The sequence below is a fragment of the Trichomonas vaginalis genome, chromosome I, assembly GCF_026262505.1.
Source record: "Trichomonas vaginalis G3 chromosome I, whole genome shotgun sequence".
NCBI lineage: Eukaryota > Parabasalia > Trichomonadida > Trichomonadidae > Trichomonas > Trichomonas vaginalis.
This window is the reverse complement of record NC_067203.1, coordinates 6,004,036-6,022,206: the sequence shown is the minus strand read 5'-3', so window position 1 is coordinate 6,022,206 and position 18,171 is coordinate 6,004,036. Positions and strand designations below refer to the sequence as shown.

The following is an 18,171-nucleotide window of genomic DNA, read 5'->3' as shown; positions in this document are numbered from 1 at the left end:
TGAGGTGATACTTGTAATCGAAAGGATATAGCAGAAATCACTTAAATTCCAATGTTTGATATATTTTTCCATCACATAAACTCTTCATTATAATTTTACGCAAATTATGAGCATTATTTATGATATTTTCGGTTTGTTCAATTCCAAATGCGAAGAGTCATTAACAAGAGCTCAAATTTTGATGATTTTGAAATTGCTAAACGTACAGTTTGAAGATGTATGATGCAATGTCTAGTGTGCATCAGGCACCATCAGGCCTGATTTACCTTGCATCGAAAAACGAACCGCCAACAGAGATAAATCCGACGAAACTTAAAACGATTCTTTCGAAATTCAATTGTTATCCTGCAGATTTTCGTAAAGCAATTTGGGAATTCATCTTACAACTCCCACGAAACAAAGAAGCATTCCAATTCTACTGTAATAAAGCGCAACTTCCTCAAGCACGTAAATTATGTTCAGCAAAAGGTTGCAGTCCAAAGTGCCTTACAATTTTCAATGCCCTCATTCATTGGCATGCACCATTAATCAATTGTGATTGGCTTCCGCCTTTCGTAGACAAGATTGTTAACGCTTTTGGAAAAGATCTTTTATTCTGCTTCGAAGTTGTTATAACATTCCTCACAAACTACTTCTCAGAGTGGATATCTGTTGTACCAGGTCCCCCACCTGAAGTTATCTCTCGTATTGATGCCATTTTAGCAGATCGAGATTTACCACTTCGTGAAGCTCTTGGAACAGGTTTTGCTGCATGGCCAGTTTATAGAAGTTGCTTTGCAGAAATCCTTTATGACCAATCTTGGTTTGATTTAATGGATGTCGTTTTCTCATCAAATCCGCAGTTCTTTGAATTTCTTGTTGTCGCTTGGCTTGAAGTTAATAGTGCTCAGCTTCGTCTTGACCATGCTACATTTCATAGTACAAGACGTCCAGCTAATGTAAAGAAATTAGTTCAAGTTGCTCAAGAAATTTGGAAACAAGTGCCAAATTCTTTATTTACTTCAATGATGTTTACTCCTCTAGAGAAAGGGCAATATCCAATCATAGAAGCTTCTACAGATGCTGTTGTTCTTCGTACACTCCAGAGCGATCACGATAAGCTTGCAAATCTTCAGAAGCAGCTCACAGAAGAAAGAAGAGCTGCAGATGAAGCCGAGAAAGTTAAAGCAAGAAAGAAACAGACATTCGATACAATCGAGCAATTACACAGAGCTAATGCCGATGAAGAAAGAATTGAAACTGCTAAGGCTGCTGTTGCTCTTGATACACAGATGAAGCAGATCAGACTCGAAGGCAAGCGTCTTAAGTTAACAGACGAAAGACAATTTATGGAACAATGGATTCACGATTGGGGAAATGGCATCGACACAACATCTCGTTCGATGCAAAATGCATTTGGAGATACAGAAGAAGAGAAGGAAGTTGTCGACAAGGATAGCATAAGAATACAAGCTTTAACAAATATGAGAAGATCAGACAGTTTGATGAGAGATGCAAGAAAGGCATCTGTTGGAAGAACAAAACAGACAAGATCAGAATTAGATGCTCAAAATCATCAAAGAGCATTGCATTCTGAAGTTATGAGACTTGCTAATGATCCTGATTTGTTGATATCTTCGTCAACTAATTTGCAGTCTTCAAAGAAGAATGATGATTAATTTATATATTTGTTTTGAGTATTGTGTATCTTTTTTAAACATTTGTTTAATTTAAGTTAATCTTATGATTTTTTAATGTTGTTTTGTTACATATTAAGGTGATGATCCTTTAATCTGGTGTTGTATGCTTAGAATAGGAATACTGTCGAAAATCATTGAATATTTGGTAAATGTCATTAATTTGGGTTTCACTACTACTCCCAGGAAATTTTGAGTTGAAATTATGATTTTTCTTGATAAATTAATTACGTTAAACGAGGAATAGTATTTCAAATTGATATGGTTCATGAAATTTTATTTTTAAACGTACACTTTTTGGATGGAATGTGATGCATCCAAATGTGAGAAGTGTAGTTCGTTTGTACTTATTCGAAATAAGATAAGTAAGGTCAAATACTTTCAATTGTGGGCCCAAAGACATCATGATTTGCATTCACCAGAATATAAGTTAATCTATGCTTACCAATTTATGAAAAACAAGATTTTATTAGCAAGATCATTTAGAAATTGGAGATTACAGACAAAAATATCAGTCCAACAGAGACAAGAAGAAAATTCGCCCGCATATTTATTAAAAAACGACAAAAGATACCAGGAATTTTTCCATGATCTTCAAGATTTGGCCCTTCAAAATGCTGAACTTGCTACAAAGAGAAATAAAATCAATTATAATATCCAAAAGATTGAAGAAATTATGCCATCTATTCTTGAAAAGCATAAAGAGCTTAAGAATTCATTGATGTTACAGACCTGTAAAAACGAAGAACTTATTCGTCTTAGAGCTGAGAAAAAAGTTCAATTCAAAAAAATCGTTGAGGAGTATACTATAAAGCTAAATGATGCTTCCAAAGTTGAATTTAAGCAAGAAACTCAAAATAATACCACAGATCTTGCTTCCATTAAGAATGCAGAAGATTCATATCAAGCAAAAAATCTGGGCATTAGAGTGAGATTGAATGAATATAAACAGCGAGCAATAGCTCTTCGTAACGAGATTCTCTCCGTTTCTAGGAATATAAAAGAAAAGGAAGCAGATATTTCTAATATTCAAAGGAAGTTAATCAAGTACTCGGACATTTAATCTTATATTTATATAAGCAAGCGCTTTGTATAATATTCTTATAATATTACCATGTTATTTAATAAAATTTGTATGTATCTTTATATATTTATGCTTATTATTTGCTTAGGTCGTCATTAAACGAGATCAAGTCATTCATAGTCTTTGAATTACACAGTTTTCTTAAATATATTTTTGAATATTTTTGTAAATAAGATTTTATATGAAACCGTATTTAAAACGATATAAAGCAATACAATTTATAAATATAAAGGATATCAAAAATGAATAAGAAAGAGTGCAAAATAAATTATTTCTTTCTTTTTCCTTTTTTGCCTTCATTCTTCTCTTCTGATGCAGCATCTGTAGATCCTTTAGCGTTTTTATCAGGAATTAAGTTGTTATCTCTGAGAACTTTCATTGCGGCACCAGTAATATCTCTGAATCTATCTCCATGTAATAATACACCTCCGAACCATCTCGAAACCATGACAGCTACGTTTTTAGCGCCATTTGTTTCAAGCATTTGTAAAATCTGAATTCCTGCATGTGTTTCGCCGTCATCATCGTAACCAGAATCTTCGGGTGTAATCCATGCAAGAATGTTATGTGTTGCTTCGCCAATCTTTGGTTCATCTAATAAAGTATCTCTGAAAAGACAAACATCTTGAACATTATTGCATACAGCGCAGTAAGCTTGGAATTTACTCTTTCTATCTGTAAATGGTTCGCCTCTGAAAATCTCTGGTGGGTCGTCGAGACAATAGGCCATCTTATAAAAATTGTGTTTTCCCCAAAATTTTCAAAATTATTTTATTTATATGATAAACAGTTGATATGGATTCAAACACAAAATCTTAATTAAAAAAGCTTTTAGTGCAATTTTTCAAATTTTCAACATTAGTCAAGTCATTTTAAGTAATATCGCATATGGGTATAGCTACAAATTCCAGAAAGATGGCCTTGCGCATACTTATCACTGAAATATAAGATATTTTCAATTAAAATCAAAAAAATTAAGCTAAAGAAAGAGCTGTCACTATTGCTTTTATTTATTTCATTACATAAACTATTCGAAGACTACTTTGTAGCTGGATGAATCAAATGTGGGTAGTTGAATTACGGATTGAAATTTTAAATATTGATATTGCTGGGATGTGACCAGCACACAATGACTAGCATTTTATCATATTGCCAAATCCTTTGCATGAACATCAAAATAGAGATTATTTTGTAAAAAAACACTCAGATTGAGCAAAATTAACCTTCAAAGAAATAAAATTGATCAAGAGAGTTGTTTGGAATAAAATTCAAGATGGACTGGTATGTAGAAAAGATGATATATTAAAAGACGATTTCCATTTTGATTTCCGCCGAATAAAATAAAAGACGTTTGAGAACTATCAATTTTGCCACTTTTTGCGTGTAATATGTTCAATTTGAAAAACCTCTGAAAAACGGATTTTACAGAAAATATATAACATCAATAGTTATGCTTAAATATGAATTAAGTGAGGTTAAAAAGTGGCAATTTTTCTGGTATAAATGGGTGTTTTTGGGACTCCTTTACTTGTTCTCGTACAGAAGCAGTCACGCGCAATACCACCATTTTTAGAAAAATGCTTCAAGTTCCTTTTGGTTAAGACAAATCTCACTCAAGACGTTTTTCGCATCCCAGGTAATGAGCGTGAAATAGAACGACTAGTTCATATTATTGAAGCATCAGGTGATGTAGCCTTTAATTCAAACACATCCCCTCATACTGTTGCTGCTATTTTGATGAAATTTTTATCGGAGTTACCAGAACATGTTCTTGAAGATAAAAATGCTTCGAAATGGAGTACATCGCTTGCCAACAAAGGAGACAAAGAACCATACACATTAATCAGGCATCAAGTTAAAAAACTTCCGAAAGCGAATTTAGTATTTTTATCGAGAATTATGGCATTTTTCAAACTTTTCGCTAAGCACGAAGCAATCACAGGTCTCAGCCTTAATGATATTGCTGAAATTCTAGCTCCAAACTTGATTGCTGATCCGAATGATCCAAATTATGTTATAAGTACAGATATTGTTGTACAAATGATGAAAAATTATAAGAAGATATTCCATGAGATATACTCAATTAGCAAAAAGAAGTTCATTTCTTCTAACGATTTCGAAAAACAATTCTTCAATGAAATATATTCTGAGTTCTTCACACAAACAATCAAAGTTGTATCAAATAACCAAGAAACTTTCACAACAAAGAAAATGTGCCGAAATGTAGAATTAACCCCTCCAAACTGGGAACGATTGCTTGGAAATCTGTTATCCAGAGAAAGAAGAGCACATGCTCAGACTAATGCTCCGAATTTTACTCTTAAATAAACATGAAATTTTATTTGTTAAAATATTAAGGAAATCTTATCTAAACAAGCTTGTATTCGAAAAGCTAACCTAAAGATCTGTTAATAAATAGAAACAATTTAAAATAATAAACAAACAATTATAAATTAACAAAACTATATAAAATAACATACATAGATCAGAAACATAGAACATGGTATTAATTTCTGATCATTCAATACAAACAAAAAACAAAATAATTTTTCTCTATTTGGGAATCGTAGCAAAGAACGCTTCAGATACAGAATCTGCTAGCTTATCGAATTCTCTCCAGTCCTTTCTATATAATTGCTTCGGAGGCTCTGGATTATTCGGCGTATTTGTAATTTTAGAGGCTTTTTTTATTTCTTCCATCGCTTGAGGTATAATAGGTTCAAACGGATTGATGAAATATCCCCTTGGAACTTCTCCAAAATGTAATTGTATTGGTAATATCTCACGGAAATTTGGGGCGTGCCTTCCATCGGAAACAACCATCATGGGTTTTATCTCTTCCTCGATGGATTGCATCGAATCATTTTCAATTTCTGTTTGATATATCCATGGTATTTGCTTAACAAGTATAACGCGAGGCATGCTTTGCTGAATTGCTGCTGCCATTAACAATGAGGCACCACGAGATCTGTTTTGTATTATTGATGGAATTGTTATCGGTCTGTCTGCTACGATATAATCTGCAAGAATTTTTGATTCTGTCATAATCAAAGCTCCAGCTTTCTCGAGTGCATTCTGTGCAAGATTTTTGATGTTTTTGTCCTCTATTTCTAGATATATGGACGTACCTTCGAAGAAATCTGCATTTAATATCTGAATTTTTGGTTCTGACTTAATCATTTCGGGCATAATTTTGATCTTCATCTTAGGCTTTATAAGTTCACGATCGAACTCTCTGTTTCGAACTTCAAGCATACTGTTATTCAATGGAAAAATCTGCAGAAGTAAAGCCCGTTTAAAAATTCACCATGGTATTCAAATTTGAGCATCAGAGTTTACCAATAAAATCTTTGATGAAATATTCATCTACTGATCATGATTGTTAAATCATACCTCTGCTTCCATCGGAATCCAAAAGTAAGATCCATCAAGAGCAGCATCTTCGAGAATTTATCTGTGACGTGATAGTAAATTGTCTATCTATCTCATACCAATATCATGGTGAGTATAGTAGTTAAAATTTGCAAGAAAAAAATAAAGATCTCATTTTATTCAATGAGCTTTCATGTATATTCAGAAACAGATGTATTTTGTAACTGAAATTCTTAATGAATTTTGTTGCAAATCAATAAAAAACAACAAAATAATTATATTGTTAAATTTTATCTTTATAAACAAACAAAAACTATTTATACTTTTACTTCATATTCTTGATTCCTTTGAACGTCACTCCATTACCATTCTTTTCGAAATATCTTGGAGCAATTTCTCTGAGCCATTCCGGCTTTGTTCTCATCAAAGTCCTCATGAATATGTCTGTTGTCTTGGATAATTCATAGAATATCAGATATTGCTGTGCAGTGTACTGAAGCAAGCAACTTGATGGATGAATTTTTACTTCGCCTTGACCTCTTAATGTTTGGTAATAACCATTTGACATCAATTGAGCGCAATTAAGGAAGAAACCCATACAGAATGCATGAGATATATTCTCTGATGTCTCATTCTTCTTACTTTCATCTTCAACGAAATTCAAAATCTGACAAATATCAGATAATTGATTTTTAATATTTTTCGCATTCAAAAGTGTTCTGTGTTGTACTTTATTGCCTATACACCATTGCTGAGAATATTCTGCATCAACCCATTGGTTATATACATTCAGACACATTATGTGATCACCTTCTTCATCGTAAAACTGTTTAATGTGTGCAATTGCATCTTTTGACTCATTTTGACTGAAATAAAACAAAGGAGAACCACTTTCCAAAACAGAACAAATTGTTATAACGCTTTCACTGCATCCCAACTCGAAGCTCTTTAATATAGCTCTTGCACACATTGGACTAACCGGTAATTGCGACATTTGTTCACCTAATTCAGTCAAATTTCCATCATTATCTAATGCTTGCAAAGCGCCAAGTTGTTCATAAGCAGAAATGATGTTATTTGTTGCTGGTGAATCAACAAAATTGAAGTTAACAATATCAGTAATTCCCATCGATATCAACAGCAATAATGTAGGTGCAAAATCACATCTCTTTATCTCAGGTTTTGTCATTTGTTCATGTTCAAATTCGAATGAACTTTCTGTATATAATCTATAACAAATTCCATGACTTGTTCTTCCAGCTCTTCCAGCTCTTTGATCTGCGGATGATTTAGAAATAGGAACTCTATCTAAACTACTGCATCCGTTCTTCGAATCGTAGCTCATTTCTTTAACAAGACCGCAATCAATCACATATTTAACAGTATCAATTGTCAAAGAGGTTTCAGCGATATTTGTTGAAAAAATTACTTTTCTTGTTCCTCTAGGTGCAGGTTTAAAGATCAATGATTGTCTTTCTGAAGGCAAAGCTGAATACAAAGGAAGAGCTTCTATATTATTAATCACTTTAGAACTGATCAATTCGTTTATCTTTGCAACAGATCTGTCAATTTCATCTTGTCCGGTTAAAAATACTAAAATATCACATGGTTGTTCAATTTCTGTTGATGTATGGATTTTAACAACAGTATCAATAGCAGCGATTTCATAGTCAACAACAGGAGTATTAGTATAATTTATATCAACAGTAAATCTCCTTCCAGGAACAGTTAAAATTGGACATTTATCATAAAAATCAGACATTGAAGCAGCATCTAAAGTTGCAGAAGCAACAACTAATCTAAACTCTGGTCTGACTTGCATCAAGTCTTTTAATAAAGATAACAAGATATCTGTAGAAATAGAGCGTTCATGCGCTTCATCAATCATCACTGTTGTGTATTTTGATAATAAAGGATCAACTAAAAATTCTCTAAGTAATGTTCCATCAGTCATATATCTTATTTTTGTAAATTCACTTGTTTTATCATCAAATCTAACTGCATATCCAACTTCGAAACCAAGTTCAACATGTCTTTCTTCAGCTACTCTTGCTGCAACACTCATTGCAGCGACACGACGTGGTTGTGTACAAACAACGCTTTCATTCGGGCTTCTTTCTAATAGATATTGTGGAATCTGTGTTGATTTACCACTTCCTGTGTCACCAACAACAACTAAGACATGGTTTGAGACTAATGCATCGAGTAATGTCTTCTTATACTTAAAAACAGGAAGTGATTGTTGTACTTCTGTATAATCAATCTCTTTTACAATTAAGTCTTCTCGTGGAGGTAAAGTAAAAATTGTTGGTTTTTGAGTTTTATCCATGTATGCAGACTCAATTTTCTCGTTTTCCCATGTAGTTTCCTTTTTAATGTTCGTTGCATATGCATCTTGTAAAACTGAAAGCCTTCCTGCAGATTTCAATCTTTCATTTAAAGTTCGTCCTGTTTCTGTACTATCACGTAAGTTAACTGATAATGATTCGTCGGTTGCATTGTATTTTTGAACATAATCTGCTGTTTTTTGCAAGTTATCTAACTCAATTTTTTCTAATTCAGTTGCAAGACCTCTTTCTTCAAGTAATTTTTTATCAGTGATTTTTCCTTTGAGTTGTTCGATCTGTTTCGCTACTCTTTGTTTCAAATAATTTTCTCTTGACCTCTGTCTTGCTTCCTCCATAAAAAACTTTGACAAAAAAGATTTTGGAGCAAATCATTATCCTAGAATGAGTCATCGAAATAGAATCATTTAAGATTCACAAGAAATATTTTGTCAATATTGTTTGCTAAAAGATATCTTTGCTGATATGAATTTTAAATTTATCAGAAATTAAAGGCAAAAGTTAATTGATAAGTATATTTTAAGAATCTACTATCACAAAGTAAGAAAGAGCTTGACTCATTTGGCTCAAAAGTTGAATTCATTTTTATGGAGATGAATTTCTAAACGTACAAGATTTTTACATGACGAGCGCTTTTGACCGACGAATTGAGCACTTTCAGCATAAAGTGCAAGTTAATATAAATCTTGCAGATGATGAAATCGGACGCTTGTCTTCTGATCTTACTGTTTTGCAAGGAGAAATTGCTCAAACAAAAGATCAACTAAATCGCGTAAATGTTATGCTTTCACAGTCAGAACAAGCGAAGCAGGGAAAAATTTCGCGTGATATCGCTAAAAAGAAGTCGAAAATTGCAAAAATAAAGACGCAATACGAAAATGAAATCTCAGAACTAGTTGACAAACACAGAAAAGAAATGGAATCATTACAAAGAGATTATCAAGAATCTTTATCTCGCCTGGAAGTATGGACAAAGAAAAGAGAAACACAACGTACAGGAAATATTGATATTGCAATTAAGCAAGCACAGGAAATGTCACAACAGTTATTAAGTACTGTAGGCAAAGCCGAAAAGGCAGCTCTTGATGATGCTGGCCCTGATGTTGAAGAATTGCAAGCAATTGAATATGAAAGACTTTCTCGTTTGGAAACAGCTGTTAAGCAGAAAAACGATGAAAGATATGCATCTTTGATGGCAGCTAAATCAAGACTTAGTGACTGTGTAACTACATTAGAAGAGATGGAAAGGAATCAAATTCTTAAAATTAATTCACTCCAGAATAAGTTAAAGGCTCTTGATAACTCATATCAAATGAGACAAAAGAGATGTATTGATCAAAACACCCACCAAATCGAAACTTTGAAGCGTAAACTTGAAGAGGCCAAGAGAAAGGAAGATATGATGAAAGATTCCATCGATAAGGTTGAATCAGCTCAGAAGAAACAGATATATTCAACTGTTCGTAAAGGAGAAGAGCTTAGACTTACAATGCAAGCTGTTAACTCAGCACCAAGAACAGAAAATATTGATAGTGATGATATATCATATGCCGAGTATGAAAAATTAAAGAAACTCTTGGAAGCTAAGGAGAATGAGCTCATAAATGCTAGAACAGAAAATGAATCTATGAAAAGAGAATTAGGCCGTCTCAAACATGAAGCAAAAATGAAGAGTCTCAAAAGAAATAACAAGAATTTCTAATTTGTATTTGTTAGTCTGCTAATAACCTAAAATATTGTTTATGATAGCTACTTATATAAGTTTTCCTTTATATATTTCAGTCTCATTTCTGAAATAAATTCTGGTTTTCAAAATTCACTTCAAAGATAACCAAATCTATTAAAGAAAAGTATAATGAAGAAGAGTAATAATCAAAGAATCAAATTGATCTTCATAGAAATAAAAGATTGAAATAAAAATCAGTAATTTTCTATGCTTTCTCGTAAATGTAAAAGAGCTGATTGTATTCATAATATTAAAAAAAAGTTTATTGTTGGCGGGCACCTGCGCGGCGTATGAAAACTTCGACACCTTCCATTTCGCCGAGGCCGATGGCAGCGAGCATTTCCTTTGTTTCTGGATCAACGAGGATCTTTGGAACGTTAAGCTTGGAGGTTGTTGGCATCCAGTTATCACGCTTCTCACGTTCTTGCTCCTGGAGCTTGAAGGAGATGCCACGAACTGGGCCACGCTCAAGACGGCGCATGAGGTGGGTAACGTAGCCGGCGATTTTGTTGCGCATACGCTTTGATGGAATATCAGCGACAGCATCGCAAACACGCTTGTTGTCCTGGAAATCGAAGGAGAGTTGGCCATAGAAGCGCTCAATAACAAGGCGAGCTGCTCTCTTTGTTGTCTTTGTACGAATACGACCCATGCTGAAAAGGGGACCAAAACCGCTTCTATCGTCGCTGGACCGAACTGGGCCATGCGAAACTTTGTCTAATTTAAATTGTATATATTAAAATACCATCCTAATACCAACAAAATTAAATGATAATTGATGCTTTAATTTTGAAATTTTATAAATTTTTATCAAAAATATCATTGAAAGAAGCCACAATACGGCAGGTTTGTAAACTAGCAAGTATTGGCATCACAGAAGTGAGATGTTTAGCAACAACAAGTTGAATATACTCTGATACAAAAATGAGTGAAAATCTTGACTTAAAAGATATATATGCACTTCAGTGCTTAATTCACACTAATAATTATTTCATATGGAATGCTATATCATATACTGTGTGACAATATGAAAAATTCAATTATAAATAATTGTACTATCGAATATTGAGTAAAGTTTTTCGGTATTATCTGATATAATGAATTCATTAATTACTTATTTTTACAAATAAACGCAAATACAAACAAAAATATCATTAATTATGGAGCGACAAACCGTCGCCTTTATAAGATCTTACTGCTTCCATGAACTCTTCATTTGTAGTTAACTCTTTTTCTTTTTCATTTAACTGAAATCCATAATTAATTTTAAATTCGAGTCTATCATAAATTTCTTGGGGAGTCTCTGTATTGATATCAGGTAGAAATGCATCTATAATATCAGAGCACTTGAGTTGTACAATTATTTTAATTAATGTATTTAAATTCTTGAGTTTTCTTGTTGAACCAGAGAAATAATCGATAACAGCTTGAAATGAATAATCTTCATCTGGAAAGTCAAACTTGAATTCATTCATTATAGGATCTGCACAATGAACTAGTCTAATTAAAGGAGACATGTAATCAGCAATGTAAATAGGTACTTCATATTCCTTATTTGTGAAAATAAACTTGAATTTTTCCCCATTTGTTACCGTCTCCATTACCAAAAAAATGTTCATTGTATGAATTATAAAAAAATGACAAAATATCATTGAAATAATATTATTCGCAATTATTGATGCACGACGATAAGTATAATTATGGGCAACTGCACAGCAAGCATCTTCGAAATGCTTGCGTGACCTGGTCTGCAAAGATTCGTAGTTAAAATAATGATAGCTTAATTTAAAGAAAATGCAAGCGGTGTCAAATTACCGAGCACTTTTTTGCATCAATATTCCCAATAACAATAAGTGATTTTTGAACAGTGTACATCATAAGCTTCAAATATTTAATTGACCTTAATGATGTGACCTAATATAAAGCAAAATCACACGAGAAATATAACATAATTCTCCATTAAATGAGTCTTTCAGAATTATGGTATAAATTTTTGAGAGTTGTCATTAGGTATCGGCATCAAGAAGTAAACAATTGAAAAATTGGATACATTATGCGCTAAACAAGTTTAAAAACGATTAGGTTGTCATAGAAATAGTAAAAGTTTATAAAAAATCAAATATTATCATTGATCACATCTTCCATCCACGCGTTGAATTGGAAGAAGTGTTCAAGAGAGTGGAAATCATCTCCACTGAACCAATCTGGTTTTGCTTTGATAACTGGTTGCACGAAATGTGCCAACCACTTGCTGAAAGTCAATGGACTTGGTGCAGGAGATGTAATAAACAAGTTCGCCATCAATGGCATCAGTTGATTTCCTTCTGGAGGTTCATTATATTGGAAAGTAAACAAATCTTCAACAGTGCTCACAGCAAGGACAATTTGGAGAGAGCTTTCAATGGGATTCTCGTAAAGATGAGAACTTAATACTGCATTCAAAGCTGGTGTTAAAATTATGTCACTTTTTAGTAATTTTGCCACTTTTTCATCGTAACCATTCTTTTCGATATTTTTGAGTTCATTTTCTTTTCTTTCTGCGAATTTCTGATCGAGAACCTTAAGTTCAGGATGTGCATCTGCAAATGCCTGCAGAGGGAAGCTCTGCATGATGAAAGCTAAAAAGTATTTCACGATATGAGTGATCATTGTCGAAGCCCATGAGTTTTTCGATATGTAATTCTCAATAGTCGAGACAATGAAGTTGCAGAAGTAGTTTCCATCCTTCATCATCAAATTCTTCTTTTTAATATGCTCATTTTTGAAACTTTTGTCTTCGATAATGCTGCGAACAAAAAGAACTGCGAGGTTCGCTTCGGCACCATAGAATTCCTTCTTAGTTGCATTTAGAATTCTATCCATCGTTTCCGTCTTTTCTTGGATGTCAACAGCTGATTCCGAAAATTTCAAAATTTTGGATTCAACTGCGGCCACGAATTCATCGGGAGATTCATTTATGGTCAAAGCAATCTCACCTCTTATTGATGGAGGCAACTGTGTGTGGTGATAAGGATTATTTTTCAGAAATGCGTGTGCAATCAACTGGAAATTCCTCTTAACATCGAGATAATGTGTTCTAAGTGATTTTCTTTGAGAACAAAGCACAATATGAGTGTCACTGTAGTTATCTAAAAGAGGGACTTCTTTTCCAAGCAATCTCGCCATCTTTTTAAGTGCGGCGGCATTCATTGAGAGTGTTTTGTTCTCAGGAACATTCCAGGGAGCTTCAGGATCGATCGGTTTCATTAAAAATTCAACTAAATTTGTAAAAATTGAACTATCAAAGCGATCATAGGTTTCTATAATCGGAAAATCTTGAAATTCATCAGGAAGTGGAAGTCCACAGATAATTCCGGCGTAATAACGTAAGAAACGTGCAGTATCTAAATTTTCAACATGGAACTGTTGATAATTAGGTAGAGCGGAAAATACAGTTGGGAATCCGATCATAGGTATGATTAAGCTATTTAATATGACTGTAGCAACGATGTGTGTTGGATTAAAATTTGCGGCCATTCTTTGGAAGAGCTTTCTGAAAAATGTGGGTGCTGTCTGTAATGGTTGCGAAAACTCTGAGAAAAATAAGCTTAGGAAGCTTTGGAAACGAGAACAAGAAATTTGATCATTATTTGATTTCTTAAACGTAAAGAAACTGAGAAATCCTGAAAATTGTTCGCCAACGAACTCTCTGAAGAAAGGAGAAAAGAAGAATTCACGTAATACTCTGCATAAAAATGAAGAATCAAAGTTAAGAATAAAATCAAAAGGCTGTTCGGCAAATGAATCAAATGCTCTTCCTACAGCTTCAATGAAATCATCTACATTTTGTTGGCCAATGAAATTTCCAAATAAATTCGGTATAACTAATGAAGAAATAAAAGAATCAAGAGCTGTTTCGCAATTGTTGAATAAAACTGGTTCTGATTTAGATATAATTATCTCATTATGTGCAAGAATTTTGATGATATCTAGTCTATCATTAATCAATGACTTAAAGAAGTCGACAATCTCTGGTATTTCGCATCTTACTAATTTATCTGTTTCTGGTCTGTGAATTGAATATAATTTTTCAACTTGGAAATTTTTTTGATGCTTTGCGATCATCCATGGAAGTCGATATCTATAGTGATGCAAGTATAGAAGCAATTCATGATTAGTATTCTCAAGTTTTGTAAGTAAATCATCGTATTGTTCATGAATAGATTCGAGTTCAGTTACTTTTTGGTATATTTTCACATACTCCTGAAAGGAAATGTTTGGAAATGGACGAGTGAAGTCCATTCTTTCATTCATCCCCCTTTAAGTTCTTGTGAAATAAAAAAAAATATTAAATTCAAAAGGGTCTTACACCAAATCAATCAACGAAAATAGTTCCCTCTTTTGTACATTAATCGGCTATACATTGAATTTACAGGATAATGAACGCTCAGAAGCATTAATTTGAAAAATATGAGAAACAAGATTATAGAATTTAGACATATTGGATTGGAATTTCATTTTGTATTAGTCTGATATGAACTGTTGAAGTGTTATTGGACAATTTCCTTGAATTGATTCAAATTTTCAAAGTAAAACATTGAAAATAATGGATATGTTGTATTATGAAAATGTTGTATTTTACCCAAATAATTCAGATATCATGAAAAATCACTCATAAATAGTAGACTGATTTTTAAAACGGACAATTTTTTATCTAAAAATGACCGAAGTTAATCCTGAATGGCGCTATCGCATCAGCAAGAAGATTGCTGAGTTGACAAAGGTCGTTTTTAGGCTACATGCAGATAGCATTGATCATAAAGATGACATTCAGAACTTAAAAGCAAGATATGAAGCAGAAATTGAGGAAATTATGGAAAAATCAAAAGAAAACCTAGCAGAAGCAGAAAAAGAATCCGAGCAGTACCATGTTTTAATCGAAAATACAGTTAAAACAGAATTTGAAACAAAATTTGAAGCAACAAAAGCACAATTCGAAGCTGCAAAAGCAAAACTTGAACAGGAATCTTCTAGAGCTATAGAAAACGCCACTAAGCGCTTGAATGAACTCAAAGCTCAAGTAGAAGAATTAAGAAAACGTGCTGAAGCTGCAAACGCAACATTCTCACAAGCAAACGAGGAAATTCAAAGAATACATTCACAAGTTACTTCTCAAATTGAAGCAAAAAGGCAAAACGAACTAGAATCACATATCAACGATGCGAATGCAAAATATCAAGCACTTCTTGAGTCCACACAAAAGAAGGAAGCTGAACTCAAAGCCAAATACGATGCAGAAATTGCCGAACTTAAGAATACTCTTGAACAATCTCAGAATTCTTCTGTCGAAGCTCTTGATCGCCAGCAAAAGCAAATTGAAGCAGAGATTGCCAAACTGGAGCAAGAAAAAGTCTCACTTACTGATGAATTAGAGAAATTCAAGCAACTTTTAGCATCACAACAATCAGATTTCGATTCAATGATGCAGAAAGCGGAAAAAATGAAGCAGCAGATCATAGAATCCCATCAGAAAGAGCTCCAGAACCTCCAAGCCCAATTAGCGAACTCCCAGAAGCAGCATCAAGATGAATTAAACGCAATTCGCACCCAAATGGAGAAAGAAGAGAAAGAACATAACGAAGAAGTCAAGAAACGCAAAGAAGAACTCGAACTCGAGAAGCAGAAATACCAGAAGCAACTAGAAGAGTTCGAAGCCGCAGCAAAAGCAAATGCAGCAGCATCAGACCAAAAGAACGCTCAGTTGGCCGAAGAACACAAAAACGCTTTGGAAACATTGGACAGCCAGCACACAGAGTACATCGAGAACGCAAGGAAAAAGGAGAGAGAAGTGCACGCGGAGATGATTGAGTTGCAAAAGAAACATCTCGCGGATTCCACGAAAATCAGAAATGAAATGGAACAAGAACTGGAACAATCAAGGCAAAAGATCGATGAAATGAAGAAACAACATATGGCGGAGATCAAAAAGATGAAGGAAGAACACGACAAGAAAATGGTTGATTACCAACAACAACTTCGTGATTCATCAAGTAACTCAATAAATGAATTAGAGAAACTATTAAAAGACGCTGCAAGATTGAGAATAGAAACAGAAGCAGTGAAAATAGAACATAAACAAAAGATGGCAGAAATCGATCACAAACTCGATGTCGATTTCAATGTACTTAAAATGAAACATGGAGCAGCAATGAACATGTTAGATCGAGAATATGATTTGAAAATCAAGTCAATTGATGCAGGACATCTCGCGCAAATGGAGAAAGCAAAGAAACAACATTTGTTGGACATGAAACGCATCGAAGAAGAAGGCCAATTAAACTTGAAATTGGATACAGAGAAACAAAAATTCGAAACAGAAAAGAAGAGATCAAATGAATTAGAACAAATGAGAGAACAATGGGATAAAGAATTGGCTGATTTAAGACTCCAAATTGAAGTTAAAACAGCAGAAAAGAATGCAATCGATGCACAATTAAAACGTGAAGTTGAAGAGAAAAATGCAAAGATTGCAGAACTTAAAGCTGAAATGTCTCAATTGGAGATGAATTGGGCAGACGAGAAAGAACAATTAAAGAGAGATTGGACAACGAAATTGGAGAATTTAAGGAAACAATTCGCTGAAGAAGAGAAACAAAATGAAGATGCAAGAAGAATGAAGAAAGAAGATTACCAGAAGACATTGGACAGATTAAAGATAGAACTAGCTGATGCAGAAGAGTTTAAGACAAAGGAATTGGCGAGAATAAGAAAAGAAACTGAAGAAGAAACTAAAAGAGGTGAAGCAGAATTAAAGAAACTTCAACTTGAAATGAACAAAATTTCGGCAGAAAAAGGTGCAGCAATCAAAGAATTGGAAGGAAAAATAAGCAAATTCGATGGAGAAACACAAAAGAAACTAAACGAAGTCGAACAAAGAAGAAAGAAAGAAGTAGACGCGTTGACAGAAGAATTGAAACAAATCAGACAAAATGGAAAAAGAGAAGTCGAAGAACTCAACCAAGCATTGTTAAATTCTTCACACGAACACCAAAGAAAACTGTTCGAAATGAAGATGATGTACGAACAAGCACAAATAGATGCACAGTTCGAGCTCCAAGAATTCGAAAGACAACAAAACGCAGAATTGGCTGAACTCCAAAACCAGCAACAACACGAATTGGAATTGTTAAATATCGAGCTGCAACAAATACAGAATCAAACAGATTACATAAGACAGCAACACCATGAAAGAATGACTCAATTGCAGGAAGACCACAAGAAGAGAATGTCCGAACAATCAGCGGAATTCGAGAAGAGAAAGGAAGCTTTGGAAGGAGAAGGAAAGAGATTAATTGCTGCAAAAGAAAAAATTGTTCAGGACTTGGAACAATCCGTCAAAGAATGGGAAGAAAAACTCAAATTCAAAGATGCAAGACCAGAAGATTTGGAACATATCCAGAGATTGGAAGAAATTGTTCAGGAAAGAACAGATGCATTGGCTAAATATCAGGCAGAATTCAAACAATATGAAAGAGAAATAACTGAGCATGAAAATGCTTATAGTAAGTTGTTCGCTCAAAGACCAAGTGCAAACTCTTTGTCTCACGCACCAACAACTTCGAGATTGTCGAAGAAAGAAGTTTCTGCTGTTTCATCTGCTAAAAAACTCCCTCCTTTACTCGATAGAACAGAAACACCAAGAAAGAGAACTCCGATGTAACTTATTTTTTTTCATGCATTTATTTTTATATAATTTTTTTTATTTATTTTTGATTGTAATTTAAAATATTCCTTTTAACACGCTTAATAAAATGATTTGATGAACGGGTGAATGGATTGCTTTATAACAACTCATTAAAATGTTATCATGGAACAGAAGAAAAATCACAATCTGATATGAAGATTATAACGATATAAATAAATCAGAAAAATGCAATTTACCTGAGCTATATATGCAATTGATTTCGTTATTACTCAAAAATCAATAGA

The 18,171-nt window shown here is 33.6% G+C and overlaps 10 protein-coding genes across 10 annotated transcripts; 5 read left to right on the top strand and 5 right to left on the bottom strand.

Annotated features, from left to right (window-relative positions):
• Window positions 1-174: 174 nt before the first annotated feature.
• On the top strand, window positions 175-1,850 carry TVAGG3_0937270 (TBC1 domain family member 31 family; the record flags this gene model as incomplete). Its single annotated transcript, XM_001329375.2, has 1 exon — window positions 216-1,658. The coding sequence occupies one exon, from the start codon at window positions 216-218 to the stop codon at window positions 1,656-1,658; it is 1,443 nt and encodes a 480-aa protein (XP_001329410.1).
• Window positions 1,851-1,977: 127 nt separating this feature from the next.
• Window positions 1,978-2,739, top strand: TVAGG3_0937260 (uncharacterized protein; the record flags this gene model as incomplete). The annotated part of the gene is made up of 1 exon (XM_001329376.1): window positions 1,978-2,739. One exon carries the CDS (start codon window positions 1,978-1,980, stop codon window positions 2,737-2,739), a length of 762 nt encoding a protein of 253 aa, XP_001329411.1.
• Window positions 2,740-2,821: 82 nt separating this feature from the next.
• Window positions 2,822-3,502, bottom strand: TVAGG3_0937250 (uncharacterized protein; the record flags this gene model as incomplete). The annotated part of the gene is made up of 1 exon (XM_001329377.2): window positions 3,029-3,490. One exon carries the CDS (start codon window positions 3,488-3,490, stop codon window positions 3,029-3,031), a length of 462 nt encoding a protein of 153 aa, XP_001329412.1.
• Window positions 3,503-4,263: 761 nt separating this feature from the next.
• TVAGG3_0937240 (GTPase activator protein) lies at window positions 4,264-5,088 on the top strand (the record flags this gene model as incomplete). Its single annotated transcript, XM_001329378.1, has 1 exon — window positions 4,264-5,088. The coding sequence occupies one exon, from the start codon at window positions 4,264-4,266 to the stop codon at window positions 5,086-5,088; it is 825 nt and encodes a 274-aa protein (XP_001329413.1).
• Window positions 5,089-5,309: 221 nt separating this feature from the next.
• Window positions 5,310-6,036, bottom strand: TVAGG3_0937230 (uncharacterized protein; the record flags this gene model as incomplete). Its single annotated transcript, XM_001329379.1, has 1 exon — window positions 5,314-6,015. One exon carries the CDS (start codon window positions 6,013-6,015, stop codon window positions 5,314-5,316), a length of 702 nt encoding a protein of 233 aa, XP_001329414.1.
• Window positions 6,037-6,447: 411 nt separating this feature from the next.
• TVAGG3_0937220 (ATP-dependent RNA helicase family) lies at window positions 6,448-8,835 on the bottom strand (the record flags this gene model as incomplete). Its single annotated transcript, XM_001329380.2, has 1 exon — window positions 6,458-8,815. One exon carries the CDS (start codon window positions 8,813-8,815, stop codon window positions 6,458-6,460), a length of 2,358 nt encoding a protein of 785 aa, XP_001329415.1.
• Window positions 8,836-8,942: 107 nt separating this feature from the next.
• TVAGG3_0937210 (uncharacterized protein) lies at window positions 8,943-10,260 on the top strand (the record flags this gene model as incomplete). The annotated part of the gene is made up of 1 exon (XM_001329381.1): window positions 9,100-10,179. The coding sequence occupies one exon, from the start codon at window positions 9,100-9,102 to the stop codon at window positions 10,177-10,179; it is 1,080 nt and encodes a 359-aa protein (XP_001329416.1).
• Window positions 10,261-10,427: 167 nt separating this feature from the next.
• TVAGG3_0937200 (ribosomal small subunit assembly) lies at window positions 10,428-10,944 on the bottom strand (the record flags this gene model as incomplete). Its single annotated transcript, XM_001329382.2, has 1 exon — window positions 10,466-10,855. The coding sequence occupies one exon, from the start codon at window positions 10,853-10,855 to the stop codon at window positions 10,466-10,468; it is 390 nt and encodes a 129-aa protein (XP_001329417.1).
• Window positions 10,945-12,286: 1,342 nt separating this feature from the next.
• On the bottom strand, window positions 12,287-14,513 carry TVAGG3_0937190 (uncharacterized protein; the record flags this gene model as incomplete). The annotated part of the gene is made up of 1 exon (XM_001329383.1): window positions 12,319-14,496. One exon carries the CDS (start codon window positions 14,494-14,496, stop codon window positions 12,319-12,321), a length of 2,178 nt encoding a protein of 725 aa, XP_001329418.1.
• A 383-nt stretch (window positions 14,514-14,896) lies between these two features.
• TVAGG3_0937180 (biological adhesion protein) lies at window positions 14,897-18,111 on the top strand (the record flags this gene model as incomplete). Its single annotated transcript, XM_001329384.1, has 1 exon — window positions 14,903-17,902. One exon carries the CDS (start codon window positions 14,903-14,905, stop codon window positions 17,900-17,902), a length of 3,000 nt encoding a protein of 999 aa, XP_001329419.1.
• Window positions 18,112-18,171: the final 60 nt, after the last annotated feature.